We start from the raw sequence: 17,006 nt of genomic DNA, 5'->3' as shown, positions 1-17,006 counted from the left end.
GGTATAAAAAAAAACACCGCTAACTACCAAAATTTTGGTTAGAAAAACGTGCAATTGCCACAGCATCGAATGACTACGACAATTTTATCGGGACCGTGAGAAGCAAGTCCGCTGTCAGAGAGATCTTGGGTTCAAGTATATGCTCCCTAACCCAGTTGCTTTGTTTTTCAGCCTCTCTAATCTCACGTGAACCGTTTTCTATTTTCTTAACATATAAAAAATGGCTGTGGTTTAGCTGTGGTTAAACCTGGAGTGACGCGATAGCTATAGCTGGCCGAGTGAAACTCGCTCAGTCGAATTGCAAAGTCAGTCTTTTGCCGCTCCGTTTCGCTGGGCGTTCCTTCTTCATCTTCGTCCCAGGACGTGGATTCAGTCTCTCCCCCCCCCCTCCACTTGGTTTCGCCGGCAGCTGCTCCGCACCACGTGACCAACAACGTGACCAGCCACGGCACCCCCACGGAGCTCAAGGGGTGCCACGCTGAAGGCTCGAAATGCTAGCGTAATGTAGCTTATGCTACAAAAATACTTATAGTGCAGCACATTGCACTTAGGCCTACACGTGCTGCAGTTTAGTACATGCAGCTCGTGTTCTTCGTTCTTTCTTTGTGCATTGCGTGTGGGCTCTCGAGGGCAATTATTATGCAAATACCGATAAGGCCCTGACAAGGGAGGGCGCTAGCCAACATTTTCCACCCATTCAGCAAACTGATCTTTCCGGTTCTTTTCGCGTCCATTAGGCATACATTAAGCAAGATAGATTATGCAAGTTTGATAGAAGTTAACTTTAATTACGGCACACGTTCCTTGTTACCCTGCGATCCCAGGATAGTGGAACTCCTCTAAAATGACTTGCTAAACTTCGCAAAGTCCCTCTTGCGCTCTTAAACATTAAGATTGGCACTGGGGATCGTTTTAAGTTTAATACTAGTTTACATGTTTCGTCACGTTTCTGAAATATTTGAATAAGTGTGGCCTGCGCTACATATATTCCATGGGACCACTGTCAAAATTTCTTCTAAGGCAGTACGCAGAGCTTATTGTCTCTGCTCAGCCAGAAATAGTCAATTGTCCACATGCCCGGAGTTTCCATCAATGCTGTTCGCAAAATTGTCTTCGATCTCAGATAAGACAGAAGAAATAACTAAGATTACAACCTTTATTGTCTTTCAGTGAACAGAAGCCCTTTTCTTTGAAGCAGCACCACGTAGCAACAAACTTTATTTTCCTCTTCGAGGAGAAATCACGCAGTTAACAATGAGCGCAACGTTATCAGCTGGCCATAGTCATCTTTCTGCAGTAAAGTGTTTTTCTATACTGCGTTGCAGCTGTCCTTGTCGTACGCCATCACTTCAATCTCGCACAAGTACTCGAACTGGTCTTTGCATTCTTGTGGCACGTCGTCCTTGACTTCGTCCGACACCCACATTATGCACTCTGCAGAGCGAGAAATGCTTATTTTAGGAGCATACTCGCACACAATAGTGAACACACTTAGACAGACTAAACACCGTTTTACACTCATTGCGCACACCCGAACTTTGTTCCGGTAAACATCGATCAAGACTTCTTTTTCTCTCATAGCGAGGATATAGCAATAAAAGTCCCACCTCAACTGCTCCTCGTTATTATGTTTAACTTAAGAATGAGGACGCCTAGCACTCGTATGAACATTAACATAACGAGAAACAACATGCACATGCCGGAAAACAAGCTTAGTTCGCTGACGTAGGAAACCTGCTTAGTAGCCCAGTGTAAATGGTTGATAATCGAATTTTTTTCCATAACAAAGGGCGCGACAATGTACATGAAAGCTAAAAACGTGATCGCAGGATGGCATAGCTGGGCGAAACACGATTGAAGTTTTTTTACTTACGTTCCGTCCCTTCGTACGGAAGGTCCACAATGTTGCAGTCTTGGTAGTCCGAATAAACGAACTCAGCAGTCTCCCAAGGCCCGTCGGCTGCAAAGCGTCCGCAAATGAAAGCGTTACTTACTATTTAGGAAGCCCTTGAAAAGATAGCGCTTTCAAACAGAATATCACAGGAATTCACTTCGTCGGTGTTGAAAAACCGTTCTTATTAAATATGACGTATGTATGATCCCGCTATGCGCCAACACAAGTAAAAATGCGTTATATTTGCTGATCTTCACAAAGGTTTCGCCATCGTCTCGAAGCCAAAGCCAATAAGGTTAATCAGCGAGTACGCACTCTATTGCAGAATGAGAATACCGAGATAAATGCTTACAATCGTCCACTGTGAAGACAGCTTTGTCGGGCGTCGCTCCAGGCCTCAAATGTAAAGTCATGTTTTTCCTGAAAATATAGTGAACACATTAATGCCGCAGCGTGGCTAGCAAAGCGTGATTTGGGAGCACACGGCTAGAACCAAAAACTGAAAATTGATCAATAAATTTTTTCTAGAGGTACGTTAGCAGCTACGTTTTACTGCCAGCAGTGAGATAAACAGCAATCGAAGTGAATTTATTAATGTACACGTATTATAAATTCCCTCAGTGTTGTAACAGGAAGGGCATTTAGCATAAAATATATCAAGATAAAAAGCCCTGCAGCGTTCAAAAATAACCGATACAGGACGTGTACACCAAGAACGAACGTAAAGGTAATTTAAGGCGAAAAAAGTACCACACCTAAAAGCTTTATTGTAACGAATTCACAGAAACCATCATTCATCTGAAAACACCGGCACATTCGATACATTAGTGACACGACTAGATTTGGATCCCAAAAACACGGAACTTAATGGCGATACAATACAGCAGTAAACATGAAGCTGTAAGACAGGCTGACGCTTGAAATCTGTGATTATTGGCTGAGGTGTCCTCTTCTAGCATTGCGAAGATATGCATTGAAACGCTCCTAGTCATGAAATTACCAAGGTAACTTTCGTAATCTTACTGCAAGTAGAAAAAAAGGTTTTTTTGCAAGTAGACATTTCATAACGAATCGTCTTTTAGTGTTTCTAAGTGTTTAAGGGTGTCGGTAGTGTCTGTGGAGGAATGATGGGCCAAGTTGATATTATCAAGATTAAGTTTTTGCAGCATTTGATACGGTACCTTTATTAGTGCAAGTTTAGCTCATTCAGAGTAAGAATGTCGGCTTCAGGGAGGAGTTGGGTGAGTGATTCAGCAGGCCTGTACTCATTAAATATAAATGTCTCTGCCTTTCCTTCAACCGATTCAAATTTGTCAGTGAGGTCTTTTCACGTTTGCTTTCTATGCGCCGCTCACGATCATGCGACTACGAAACATACGTGCAAAGCAGAGAACCCGATGTCTCAGAGCATATCGAAATCGCCTACTGCCCAAAGACCATTGGTTCACGCACTGCTAAACACACACTTTGACAGCTTTCCTTCCTGACCAAGTGCCAATTCTCGTTTAAAAATTATTTGTATCTGTATAACAGCGATTTTCTCGTATGATTTCATATCGTCAAAAAAAAATTCAAGATTTATAACAAAAATTTGTTTTCAGCAAAGGAAAATGTGACAGTCTCATGTCTTACTCAGGTCTCAGTAAATGCCTTACGTGTCAAAAAAAGAGGAAGAGGGGCCGTAATATAGGGCTCTGTAATAATTTCCACCACCTGGTGCACTTTAATGATTCCAAGGTGGGGAAAAATATTCAAGGCCCTCAACACTGTACGGCTTTCTTTTTTGGCTCCCACCTTCATCTATTTTCGTACGGCACGGTTCCAGCGAGAAGTGGAGCAGTTAAGACCAAGTTTGTGACTTTCGCTTTCGAGAACAGATGTGCGCAATTACAAGGCTCTAAACAAACAGTTATTCATACGAAATGGCATGCACATCTGTATGAAGCGTGGTTTGTCTCTGGATCCACAGGGACGTGGATCCACAGGGATTCAGCATAGTGTCAGTGGGCTGCGGTAAAATTGGAGTACGCATTGTCAATAAGGTGAATTCTCTTGAGCCTTCCGAATGAACTGAAATGTAACCATAAACATGACAGTAACGATGATCTGATTTCAATGGCGCAAACGCGATGTAGCCTAACAGTGCTGTGACTAACGTGCTTGGTCGGACTACTGTTGGTTCAATGATCTATTCATTCTAAAATATCTACCCGGGAAGTCGAGCACTAAGGAAGAGCTGGTGTTCATTGCAAAATTGGTTGACAAGATGCGGGGTCCCAACCTCACAACCCCTGCGCTCAATATGTTGGACATATAAGGTTCTTTGCTATCAGCACTTGACAGCTTCGTCGCCACAGAGAAGGACGTGAAAGAATGCTGAAGTTTAGCAATGACGCGCAGGAGGTCTGCACTCGCTACGCTCATATCTGCGTGATCGTTCACTGAAGAATCAGGGAAGGATCATTATAAACAGGCGAAAGGTATGCGTCTTGTGCCAGTTCTACTGAAATTAGGCGTACTGTAGTCTTCTTGTACATGCTTTGTGGCTTGACTGATGCAAGCAGCCCCCTAACCAATGCTTCCGTTTCCTGCCTGGAGTGTGCCCTCATTCTACGTCGATAAGAAGCAAGTCATTGCTAATGTAACACACGACTGCCTTCAAAGGCTTCCTTTCACGACTCCCTTGATTCATCGAGAGGCCATATGATTAGCACACTTAAGTCGTCTTCACAAGAATATTCAGTGAACATATTTTAACTTAAGGTTAGCAAGGAGGAGGAATTCTTGCACTGTAATTTTACCTGCAATCATTTTAATGCAGTCATTTTGTTGCAATGCTGTACACGTTTTTACTAAGTGTTGACCACCGGACAAAAGAGTGGATGGCCTCCACTTTCTGCCTAATCGAGTCAGGCCCGTACACCGGGACGGAAGGAATAAGAAAACTCCGGTTTGCTTAAATAATGATACGTAAAATATGAACTCAAAACATTTTGCCCAGGTGGTTTTCAAAATGAAACCACTGCTCTACGGCTGATATAGCGGCTGAGTTAGCTGCAGTCATTTGTCTTTCACCTTGAATGTCCATTCTTTCCCATAAGGAACCACGTATAACTCGCTTTTTGGGATTCCTTGTCAAAATCTGTCCGGACGGAACTTAGGCAATCCAAATCTCCGTCTAAGTCTTCGTCGAAAACGGCAATGCCGACAGGAAATGCCTCGAACACCTGCAAAAATCCCAAGAGTCAAAGTCATTCTGGAGCAGGATTTGCAAACGCTTGTCCTCAGAGATAATTCCTGTCTCTTTGCTAACGCACACTCATTAACCACAAATTTTTATTAGAAGAATGCTGAAGATCTTAAAGCTCCAAGGCTCAATATATCTACTGGCGTTTTAGGCCCTCAAGTGCTTTAGATATGTACCTTAGCTTGCGTACTTGAGCCTAAGCCCGTATGCGGCGCAGAGAGAAGCGCTAACAGATGTGTATTCTGTTATTTATACCTTGTTTTGGCAAGAGACTTTGCACACTGAAAAGGCGTATGCATTTTGCTCACCGGTGTTCCTGAAACTAAGCATTGTCTGCAATGTTTGGCACGTGCACAGTCCTTAGCTTCACCGTGACTCCAGGATCCGGAGTCCACCGCAGCACTCCAGGAGAGAAGAGTTTTGTGTTGCAGTTGAAACCAAATTTTAAGGTGGGGTTGGCAGTATGGCGGGGGAGCAGGTTCCTTTCGGAGAAACTAGTTATTTTTAACACATCGAGCTATATAGGCGAAGATTCCTGTATTCGCGAAGTAATAGTTAATCAAGGACGAAAGGCTGAATACACAGGAGTTACGCTCCCTATGTGTTACGTTTTTCATTGTAGTTAACCGCAGACCTCGATTTGACACGTATATGTATCCAACCGAAACAAGCGGCCCTCACGCCCTCTCGTAGTCGCCCTCTCGGCCTATGGGGATCTTCCCCTGCAGCATACACACGCAGCGTTAACTCTGGCTTCATTTAATGCTGATACTCGGAGTTGTCTAGATACTTCTGCACCCAACAAGTACCCCTGATAGCTCACGCCGAGCCCGACACCGTGCTCTACCGAGTCATGTGACAGAGCACCTATCATGCAAGGTGGTCTCGTGACATTACACCCCCTGCCGACCAATCATCAAATTTTATGCGGGACATCTCCGGACGCCGTCGGGTTTTTTTCTCTCGTCAGGCTTTTAATGCTATCGCTCTAAAAAATAAGAAAAAGAGCCGACAAAGGAGATTGCCTCGTTAAAGCACAGGTGCTTCTCCAGAAGCCCACATCAATGGATAATAAAACACGTCGAAAGCCATGTAAGTACGTAATAGAGGCGCACCGATGTTATTGCAGCCTTAAGGCTGTACATGTATGCACTTGTCCCGTAATCTGTATACAATTCTTTCCGGAGATCCCAACCGCGGCAGTCGCATTTCGATTTAGGCAAAACGTTAAGGCGCCCGTGTGCTGCGCGATGTCAGCGCACGTTAAAGAACCCCAGGTGGTCGAAATTTCCGGAGCCCTTGACTAGGGCTCTCATAACCTGAGTAACTTTGGGAAGTTAAGCCCATATAAACCAATCCAAACGAATTCTTTCCGGAGATCAATTCATGCGGTACGTGGATTAGTGTCCAAGATTTTACAACTTCCGAGGGCTTGTTCAGTGAAAAGTTTATAGCGGCATGGTTTAGTTTGTCACTGTAGAACTGCATGGCTCTTGGTAGTTGTATTCAATTTGGTGGCATTCAGCAGGTGGCACGGCTGAGAAAATCGGGCTATCTGATGGAAGTCGTAGCGTCCGTAGCAAAGGGCCTCGTTCAAGAGGTATATAAGGGGGCTTGCCCTAAGGACACTGAAAAAAGCATACCAAAGAACCGAAGAGTGGCCGTACCGTACATACACGGCGTGTCTCACCGCCTCAAAGAAATAGCGGGAAAAAATTGGCGGTGGTTAAGCTCTGGTTAAACCTGAAGGGGCGCGATAGCTACAGCTGGCCGAGTGGAACTTGCTCAGTTGAATTGCAAAGTCAGTCTTTCGCCGCTCCGTTTTGCTGGGCGTTCCTTCTTCATCTTTGTCCTACTTGACACGGCGCATGCGCACAGCTGCGGCAGCTCGGTTTCCACGGCGCGCCGCGCCGCCGGCAGCAGCAGCTTCCCCGCACCACGTGGCTAGTCACGTGACTAACCACGTGACAAACCACGTGATCAGCCACGCCACCGGCAGCTGCTACGCACCACGTGACCAACCACGTGACAGCGTAGTGGCGCAGCCACCGCCACGGCGCCGCCACGCTGAAGGCTCGAAATGCTACTGTAACGTAGCTATCGCTACAAAACGGCGATTCGCTAGTATTGACAGCACCGACAAAGTTGGGCAGGCTATGCAGAGCCGTCAACGACAGCAAGAGGAATAATGCGTGCACCAAGAAGTACCGAACAAAACCCGCGAAATGTCAGAAGGGCGTTGTGTGCAACATTCCCCTGCTCTGCGGCAAACGCTACCTAGGAAAAATAGTCCGTTGCCTAAATAAAAGTCTCTAAGAGCACCAGCTAAAGGTTTCTGTCGTTGCGATAGATGACCACTTGGCCAAACTTTGCAAAAAAATGCCCTCACAAACCAGCTTGTACTGCAAAATGGAAAGAAGCCGCTGCCATGGGGAAGATGAGAATAAGGGAGGGCAGGGAAATCCTAGAAGCCCTTCAGGTTTGAAAGCAATGCGTGAGCAGGCCCTCTGGCGCGCTCACCAATAAAGAAACAAAATTCCTAGAACAGTACGCAGCCCCCCTAGCTTATGAACTTCCGCTACTTTTGTTCCCAACCGGTCAGCTGGTGTTTGGTTTTTTTGTTCCACTTAGCCTTCGTTAGGTTTCTTGGCGGGTTTAAATGCCCCTGCCTTGAAGAGCGATATTCTCGTCTGCCTTTCGGCCTGCACCTGCGTATTTGCGGCAGTAGTTCTCTCGTATATTTGCATGTCTTTTTCACATTTGCTGTTTTCACAATCGCTCCTATCGTTCCACGGGTTATGGTGGTTTTTTGTATTTTATTGTTTCTTTGTTTTAGTGATCTTATGTGAATTCTCTGTTTTACCTTCGCCTGCCTATACACAGGTCTGTTTTAGCCTTTATCTTGCCTTTCACAAGCTCCGTTCACCATCACCGTTGCGTTTTCGTTTTGTGCCGACCTCTTATATTTTTCCCTCGGGTTTAGATCGTATATACATCTTTCATGATTTCTTCACTTCTGCATACCAGCCTCATCAGTTTTAGTAACGCCCGTGCCTTTTTGTAACACATGACTTTTTTAGGTGTTCTATTATCACACTTTGACGCGAGTGCAGCTAAAGGTGGCACCAGAGGCGCAAGTAGAGGAGAATGGAAGATAAAATCATTGTATAAATACGTCCTTTCCGAAGAATAATTCAGCTGCAAGTCCAGCGTTTGTCCTGTCTGGATTCCTTCTGTGCGCGTCTTCCTTGCGCGCTAGCCATTATGTCGGCTTATCGATATGTAAAACTCACACTTTTATCCGAATACAATTTAATCATCTTCGTACATCAGCCAAACTTTATTTGTACCGATAGACTTCCACACCTCAGTGCTCAGCACTGCCTTACACGTGCCACTCAGCCTTTCAGTCCCCCGCCTATCCTCCCCCCCCCCCCGCCCCCACCGTGTGCCATCTGGCTCACCTCCCGGGACCTAAACCTGCAGCGCGCCATCGTCACTTTGGCCAGGACATGTATAACGCCTAATATAAAGACTTTTAATAAACGTGTTGCACCATCACCACCATCCCCCCAGCCCATATATTCAGCGAGTGTTCAGTTAGCCAGAACTTCAAAAAATAACTCCTCTTGAAAGTTAACGTGGAACAATATATCAAGTAAACAACATTAGTTTATTGTAGTCAGAATAAATTTGTGTTATGGAAATAAAAGGTGAAAGAAAAATCATGCAGTAGTAATCAATTACATTTTTCTTGTTATTTTTATGTGTCTGTGATTGGCTACTGTGATCAGTAACGTTTCAGATCGAGTAATTGTAATTGGGATTGTAATCGATTATTTACTTTCTGTAACGTGTACAAGACTGAACGAGATGCAGACGGAAGGGAAGTAACACTTTCTTCTTGTTAGATATTAGTTTGCTCAACATTTTGCCGCTGTGATATGTTCGCGTGGCCTTGGAACACTAACAGTTTTTAGGGGCAGGTCTGGAAATCCGACACCTTAAAAAGCTATGGAGATCCCGAACGCCTAAACCAGGCACTGTGCCCCTCCTTATTCTATCTAGCATTGAGCTGCGACATAGACAAGGTTACAACGATAGGAAAGGCACCAGCATCGCCACTCTACTTTCTCCCAACAATAGCGAAATTGTTTTCGGAAATCCAAAATTTTTCTGATTCGTTTGAATGCAGTCCCGAAATCCAGTTATGTCAGTGCGTGCGTGTCTTGTTCCTTTAAGTTTCTGTGATGTGAATGCACCGTGACAAATCTATCATGACTGGTCTTCACAGTTGTTTAGCAAGATCACAATACGCCCTGAAGTTCAGCTTATATGCATCGCCGCTCTGTCATCGAGACCAATTTTGATTTCATGTAAAAGGGCAGGTATTTAGTTTATAGATGAACTTTAATATGCAAGGGTAACAGCTACCACCATTTGTGCATGCCTACTACGTAGCTTTTTTATAAATGAATCTTTGCATATAATTATTGCTTTTCTAACCCATTACGGGTAGTTTACGCAGGTAGTGCGTTCAGTCTCACATGTTGAACCGCGGTGTACTTACCTTGAAAGCGTCCACTTCCTTATGCTGTAACTGGTGCTTCGCTCTTGCCCGTGCACGAGGGAGGAGCGATGTTAGAAGACAAAAGCTTACCAATACTAACGGAAGTGGCCAGTGCATGGCTTACAGCGCAGAGGAGCTCACAGTTCTGCACAACCCATTCTCGGCTATTTTATAGTAAAAGTTAACTTCGTGAGACATAATCAATTGTCATATCAAAGTGACAATTGAAATTCTGTTTAGTTTGGTCACAAGTTTTCTCATTATTTCTGCGTCTCCTGTCACTTAAAAAAAAGTCGTCTAATGGTCGGTTGTCACTTATTCAATATGATAGTCCTTGTTTTCGCCTCACGCCGCGAAACGCATTTCAATTATGAAACTTTCATACCTCTACACTGAGCTATCAAAAGTTTGCTGCGTCAGCCTCATTTTACCGAGCGTATGTCAGCCGACAGTACAAGATAACCCAATAGAAAGGTGTTTATGAAAAACCACAATGGAGAATTTATTAAGCACGTGGCGGAGTCTGACGGCAGTTAATTGAATTTTAAATTGCAAATTAAAGTTTATCGCCCAGAAACGACCTGGACTAGGATGTGCACAGCTGTTGAATCATGGGGTTAATTAAGACACGTAGGGTTCTATAATAAGCCCTCACATCGCACAGCACACGGGCGTTTTTATATTCCGCGTCCATCAATATACAGCTGCCGCTGCGTGGGCCGAGCCGGCCACATGGTATCAGCAGCCGAGCGCCAAAACCACCGAGCCTTAAATAAATAGGAACCTGGTACCAGACCAGCGAGTAATGGTCACGAGCAGGTAATTATATAAAAAGCATATGCGGTCGTGTGTACCTAAGCCTGCTGTGACATACTTTAAGAAGTGAAACACAAGATAGCAGTTTTAAGCGGGCTCATACTGCTAGCGCCGCGACTACCACTTTCCCGTGAGGCTGCATTTCCAGAAAGATTAAGCATTGAGTAGATTTTGAGCATGTGAGTTCTACTATAAACATTTGGTGAGGGAACATCGTAAGGGACGAGATGCAAAAAACGAGACATTGAAAGACACACAGGGGCAAGAAAACCAACTATCCCGCCAACTCGCTCTTATAAACTCGTGTCTGCAATTTCTCTCATTCGTCCGTGTCAGCTGCATCCGTATCAACAGCTTCATTGTTCATGTCGTCTTTCCTTCTATGCCATTCTTCCTGTCAGTTTTACATTCATAAATGTACATTCCCACAGAATGCTTCAATGGTCCATGTCATACTGTCGCTTGTAGCTTCTATGGACGACTACTCGTATTTTTCCACGCGGCGCCTGTTTTGCTTTCCTTCAGGTTTAGTGTGCGGGCTTTCCGATATGTAGCGTTGTGCGTGGCTTGGATTTACGCCTGTCCAAGTTTCAGCTGCCAAATCAAGCGCTCCCCGCGCAGTTAAATAGCCAGGTCGCTTTCGCACAAGAACTCAAATCGTCACCGAGAGCACGGAATGATTTCCGGCAACGGGAAACACTAACCAGCGCCGAATAACTCACGTTTTATTCATTGAAACACGACTATTCCCGGTCCAAGAAAAAAGCGTCCATTAATATTAAAAGCGAGCGCTTTACAGTTAAAATGCAATTGGTTCATCGTGCAGCACTATTCTATCGTGAAATATGTCGGAGAGGCGAGATATTCGTTCATTAATAAACATTCTGAAAAAAATCTTTTAGTTACCTGTAAACTACTATAGATAGGCGGCGCTTAATAATTAGAGAGATGCAGTTACCCGTTTGGAAGGCGAACAAGGTTTTTTTTCATTGCGAGAAAGTCGATTCTCCTCAATTACTTGAGGCAACTAGTGGAGGCTCTCTAGGAGCAAGACACATAAAAACCGTCCGGCCTAAAAGCACGTGCAAATTCATCCCACGAGCACGCATTACCCGTGACTTTGCGCCTGCTGCCGTCCCGCCACGCAACCAGTGTAGTAGAAATGACTCCGCGAACTTACACCACCTGATTCCCCTTCCTGACGAATAGGCAACAACTGCCTGGCCCCACCGTGCGCCGTTCGTTTTTTTTTTTTTTAGTTAGGTGGTGACCTTGGGTTAAACTTTCGTTCTGGATTAGTCAGAAAATTAGGCAGTGCCAGAGTCAAGTTTTAGGTTTAATATTTCACTGCGGATTACAGCAGTTCTATTTCTAACACCTGATATCGCGAAAATTATTCACTAGTTTTGGGGCATAATGGAATGGCTCTGAGCTTTATGTAAAAGCAAACACTGCAAGCAACGAAACACGGCAGTTAATTGAGGATGACGGAAATAATGCAGCATTTTACGTACATTTATCATGCTTTCCAGACCGCACTCCTGAATCTTTAATCGAAGCCGCCTGTACCACCTCTGCAGCCGGCAATATCTTTGGGCTTTTGTGCTCGCGATGCAGTTGTCCTCTTCGCACTTTATTTGAAGCTGATGGCACAAGGGCCTGTAAATGCACCCCATTGTTTATGCGGCAAAACTGTATCCTGCGTCCCGGCCCAATATTTACCGGCTGCGATGTCAAATGCAAAGTAATTGAAGAAACGCGAGCGATAGTTGTTTCTCGCCATTTTATTTTTGAGCCAAACTCTACTTTAGGAGCAGTACTATTTTCATACTGCCCAGCCGAAAATTGCTTTCAAGGGGCTTTCTGCACCAGCATTTTGTGCGGAATAAAATAATGTATTTATCATGTGAAATGCTAAGGCTTTTACGGTTTTAAAAAAATGCGTTTAAAATAGTGAGGACAGCAATGAAAGCAACGTTGCTTTTAATTTGTGTGATATTGAGGAAAAGGGCTCGTAATAAACAATCTCTTCTCATCTGGCATGCATTTTTGCAAGCTTTGCAAGTATGTTTCAAGTGCCAGTTTATCTAACCGGACACACTCAGTGGCTTATTCTGATGGCTACGGCTCACTTCCCGATCGAGATAAAGATTGCAATTTAGGATGTGTTCTAATGGTGTGAGGATAAAGCATCCTTTAAAATTTCATAAAAATTGGCGTAGCAGCTCAGAAGTTGATTCTTCAGCCCCGCATCTCCCTTTAGCCTTGTCAGCTTAACATAAGTCTTTATTTGGTCTTTCTCAGCGCGTGTTACACGTCGCAGAAAAAAAGGCTGCTTTGCGGTTCCAGAGGGAGTCTTTATGCAGGAACTGCGCATTCACTAAATAGAGATAAAAAGCCTCTGATTGACCAGAAAGAAAACAGAAGTGAACGCACATAGGTGAAGCCAAGAACATGCGAGCAGCTAGTCATAGAAATCGGGCTCTTGCTACCTGAAGGACGTCAACGCGTTCATAAAATAAGGCTTCAGCAGATACTCACCAATTGCGACCTACCGAGAAATAAAGGTGCTGATACTTAATCTAGGCTAGCTTAGGCTGATAGAGCTTTCGCCAATGTAGCACTCTTGATTCTACGTGTTGTTGCCGCATTTCTCTGCCATTCACTGCAAGCTGCCATGCAGGAAGGTTTACGATTTCAACTATCATTTAAATGTATGTGCCACGAAGCAGCTGTGTACCATCCATCAATCGCGGCTTGGCGCGGCGTACACAAAACTCAAGCTCCACAAGATCAAAGTTGAAGCTAGCCCGAATCGCTTGCAATGCAACATTCCAGAAACAATTTATCACATTTTTTGCGAGTTCCGTCAAAACACTAATGTGAGCAGAGCTCTAGAAGCTACGCTGAGAAGATTGAGCTTTCGTCCTTTACCCGAGGAATTCTCTCGGATGCCCCGTCGAAACTCACTGATGGCCGGTGCGCGACGTAGTAGGCCGTTCTCCAGCTTTATGTGACGCAGCCCTCGTCATCGGCCTGTGACACATCGTGCGTGCTGTTCATGACATATAAGATATGCACAGGGGACCGCCCATGTAGATAAGCGTGTGGGTTAGCACATGTGTGTGCGTCTGTTAGAGCTCGCCTGCGAAACTATGCGTGGACCGCCCTGCGTCATGTGTGTGCGTCTGTTAGAGCTCGTCTGCGCGACTATGCGTGGATCACCCCACTCACGCATAGAGAGATTCATGATTATACGGCAGTGAGCGAGGTTGTACGTTTGCATGGAGGCCCATCCCTGAAGCACGTCTAATATACATCCGAATGTGTTCTACGCGGCGAATATATGTGAGATGAATGCCAGCCAGGGTGTACGTAGACATTTCTAATGCCCGCATCACCTCATGCAGATTATTTTGCAATGACGTCGTCACCGTCCACTCGAGTCTTCTTCTTTTCTTTTCATTCTCCTTTCTCTCGCGTGGAGTAGCAAGCTGTGGTTATTTTACCGCCGGCCGACATCGCCACCTTTCCTCTCATTAAAGGTTACTTTCTCTGTCACACACAAAAATCAAAGCCGCCGGCTGAATAGTCCCGTCATGTGTCGAAATCGGTGTGTCGCTCTAGCTGTATCTATTAGGTTCTCTGTGTCCGCTCTGTGACCTACGGCGCAATTTTCTTCTGGTACTTCTTCTCGGGTGCCAGTGAGCAATAAAGATGCGAACGTTGACCTCGAACAACAGGTATTCCATCCATAATCTATGAAGTTAACGTTTGTAAGAATTGCAATCCTTATAATAAACCATCGTCCCTTCAATTCATGGTGCGCGTGGGCTACTCCCAGTTGCCCTATCTCTAAATTTTGTTTACAACAGTGATATTAGTGCAACAGATCTGCAAACAGTAAGAAATCATTGCCGTTTCGTTAAGAATTCAACCTGTACACGGGCCGTTATTGTCTTACATATTTCCAAGCAAGTCAGAGTCATGCTCCCGTTTATGAGATTGGCCGTACTTTTATTATTTCGCAAATAGCACTGTTATGGACTGCTTGTTTGTTCTACAAGATGCACTTACTTGTTTGGCAGGCCACGCTATTGAGGTTTAATATGCAGGGCTGAAGTCATGCCTGTATATTCCGTCGACATATAAACGTTTTACGAAGAATGGCGTATTTATGAAATTGGTAACGTTCGCGTAAACAGGATAAGGTGAAAAAGGAAACGGAACATGAGGTTCGATCCTCAGTGCCGCCGGCTACCCACCGGTGATACAATGGGTGCAAGCTTTCCCCTGGTCTGCTGGTCGGCTTATTTAGGGTTAAATGCTTGGGAAATTGGGTCTTCGACTCCACCCTGGGCAGAAAAAAAACCTTGTACCGTGATGCTCTTTGGCCACAGACACCCTTGCGTCATAAAAATCCACCATCATCATCAAGGACATGGAACGAGTGCCACTAGTAACTTATTTATACTGAGGCGACTACCTTTCAATAAAGCAGATGCACGCCGCATGCACCCAAGACGCGGAAAAAAGCATCGGTCAAAAACTGGCCGACCTTAGCTCGAAGTGTGCTCCGAATTTTAGCGGCCGCTCTGAGCTATGCAGACCTTTCGGTTCTTCAAATGATGCAGCATTTAGCTAGGCAGCGTGTTTTGCTCGAGCTCCACACAAAGTTTTCATTGCTTTTATGCTTGTACAAAAACTAATAAGCGTCAACGAGCAATTAGTTCCTGCGGGGCGGGCGCGCAACATTGTTTCCCACCTTTTCCAGTAGCCAAAATGAACTGAGTTTACCGCACTTCTTAGATTTCAATCAGCCCTCAGTTTTTTCGCAGTATGTGTTCTCCGCTAGGTTAGCCAGAGTTGTATTGTGTGTCATTCAACACTTTGACCACAGGAAAAGGGCCGGCAGAAGGTTAGGTGGGCGGATGAGATTAAGAAGTTCGCAAGCATAGCGTAGGGGCAGCTGGCAAAGGACAGGATTAATTGGAGTGACATGGGAGAGGCCTTTGCCATGCAGTGGGTGCAGTCAGGCTGATGACGATGATGATGATGATGATGATGATGATTGCGGAACCCCACCGGAAACGGGCACATAAGAGAAATAACAAAGGGCGGTTCCATATATGTGTTGATGTTAGCGAGAGCGAAATGCCCTAGTATTTCTGTGATTCTGTTCACCAAATAACAGACGGCCGGAAAACTGAGTCATGTGTGCCTAAATTCATAGGTGTACTGGAAAAGGGGACAAGCGTTAGCCCTTTATAGTGGTTCCAGTTACCTGCAGGCCAGCTACTCTTCCAATTCGTCCACTGTTTGTTTTGGGAAATAAAAGCAGGAACAAAAATATCTATAACCAGGAGCGCCAAGTGATTAATGTGCGAACAAATACAGATCAATTGTTACTTCATAATTAGCCTGCGCCTCCCGCCGAGTGCAACCTTTTTTTTCTCGTTCGTTCCCACTGTCAGTAGGACTTGCGCTTGTTTCGAAAAAAGGTTTACAACTTAGTATTGTCACACTCTGGTTACAGGACAATATGCGATGTGATGAGCCTAATTATTCGCGCTACAATTTCCGCTGCTTTAACAGTTGAGCAGACACAAAGGCGCCGACGCGGGAAACTCAAGTAGCTAGTGGAGTTCCAGGAGGTCGAATGGTTGTACAAAGTTGCCTATCGCGCAGATGGTCTTAAAGTCGGCAGCATCAACAATGCCTCTTGAGGGAAGAACAGAACAGCAAGCTGACATCTTATGCAGCAGATGACGAGGGGTTCGGTCAGAGATTTATTGAGAATCACTTTTTCCAGCGCCGCCGTGGTGGCTGAGTGGTTATGGTGTTCGGCTGCTGGCCCGAAAGACGCGAATTCGATCCCGGCCGCGGCGATCGAATTTCGATGAAGGCGATATTCTAGACGGCCGTGTACTGCGCGATGTCAGTGCATGTTAAAGAAGCCCAGTTGTTCTAAATTCCCGGAGCCCTACACTGCGGCGTCCCTCATAGCCTGAGTCGCTTTGGGAGGTTAAAACACCTATAAACAAAACTTTTTTTCCAGCGTGGGATCAGTGACAGCGACAGTGGATCGGGATAGATCGGTGACAAGTGCCTGACAGGGTGAACAAGCCCCTCCACCCGAACAGCGATGCAATCATCGCGATCACACTATGTTAAGCCTACCTACCGCTTAAATAAAACGAGAACGGCTTTCCATGCTGCTATATAACTGATTCGGACACGCAGAATATCCAAATCACTTACCCATGTTAGACAGCACTTGAAAACGCTTGCTCTTCTCCAGACTGCACTTCGTGCAGAGAAGATTTTTGTATGGACGACGTCACACCACCTCTGTCTACAATCACATTTAATGTGCTTAAAGGTGCACTGAACAGGAATCCGAACTCGTCTTTTTATTGCGGGAACTTTATCTACACGTTCCAGGCATTCTTAGAAACTTCGAATTATTGTCCTCTGCG

The 17,006-nt window shown here is 45.1% G+C and overlaps 1 protein-coding gene across 1 annotated transcript; it reads right to left on the bottom strand.

Moving 5' to 3' along the window:
* Window positions 1-1,138: 1,138 nt before the first annotated feature.
* Window positions 1,139-9,869, bottom strand: LOC144123329 (uncharacterized). Its single transcript, XM_077656178.1, has 5 exons — window positions 9,712-9,869; window positions 4,970-5,121; window positions 2,247-2,314; window positions 1,874-1,960; window positions 1,139-1,434 (listed from the first exon to the last, which is right to left on the bottom strand). The coding sequence occupies exons 1-5, from the start codon at window positions 9,826-9,828 to the stop codon at window positions 1,310-1,312; spliced, it is 549 nt and encodes a 182-aa protein (XP_077512304.1). The 5' UTR covers window positions 9,829-9,869; the 3' UTR covers window positions 1,139-1,309.
* Between the last annotated feature and the right edge of the window lie 7,137 nt (window positions 9,870-17,006).

Source organism: Amblyomma americanum, chromosome 3 (genome assembly GCF_052857255.1).
Source record: "Amblyomma americanum isolate KBUSLIRL-KWMA chromosome 3, ASM5285725v1, whole genome shotgun sequence".
NCBI classification, from domain to species: domain Eukaryota; kingdom Metazoa; phylum Arthropoda; class Arachnida; order Ixodida; family Ixodidae; genus Amblyomma; species Amblyomma americanum.
This window is presented reverse-complemented; position numbering and strand designations above follow the sequence as displayed.

Coding starts and splice junctions, on each gene's coding strand:
- LOC144123329 (XM_077656178.1), bottom strand. CDS start 9,828: ATGCACTGGCCACTTCCGTTAGTATTGGTAAGCTTTTGTCTTCTAACA. Junction 1,961..2,246: donor TGTCTTCACAGTGGACGATT/GTAAGCATTTAT, acceptor GACGCTTTGCAG/CCGACGGGCCTTGGGAGACT. Junction 1,435..1,873: donor TCCGTACGAAGGGACGGAAC/GTAAGTAAAAAA, acceptor CTCGCTCTGCAG/AGTGCATAATGTGGGTGTCG.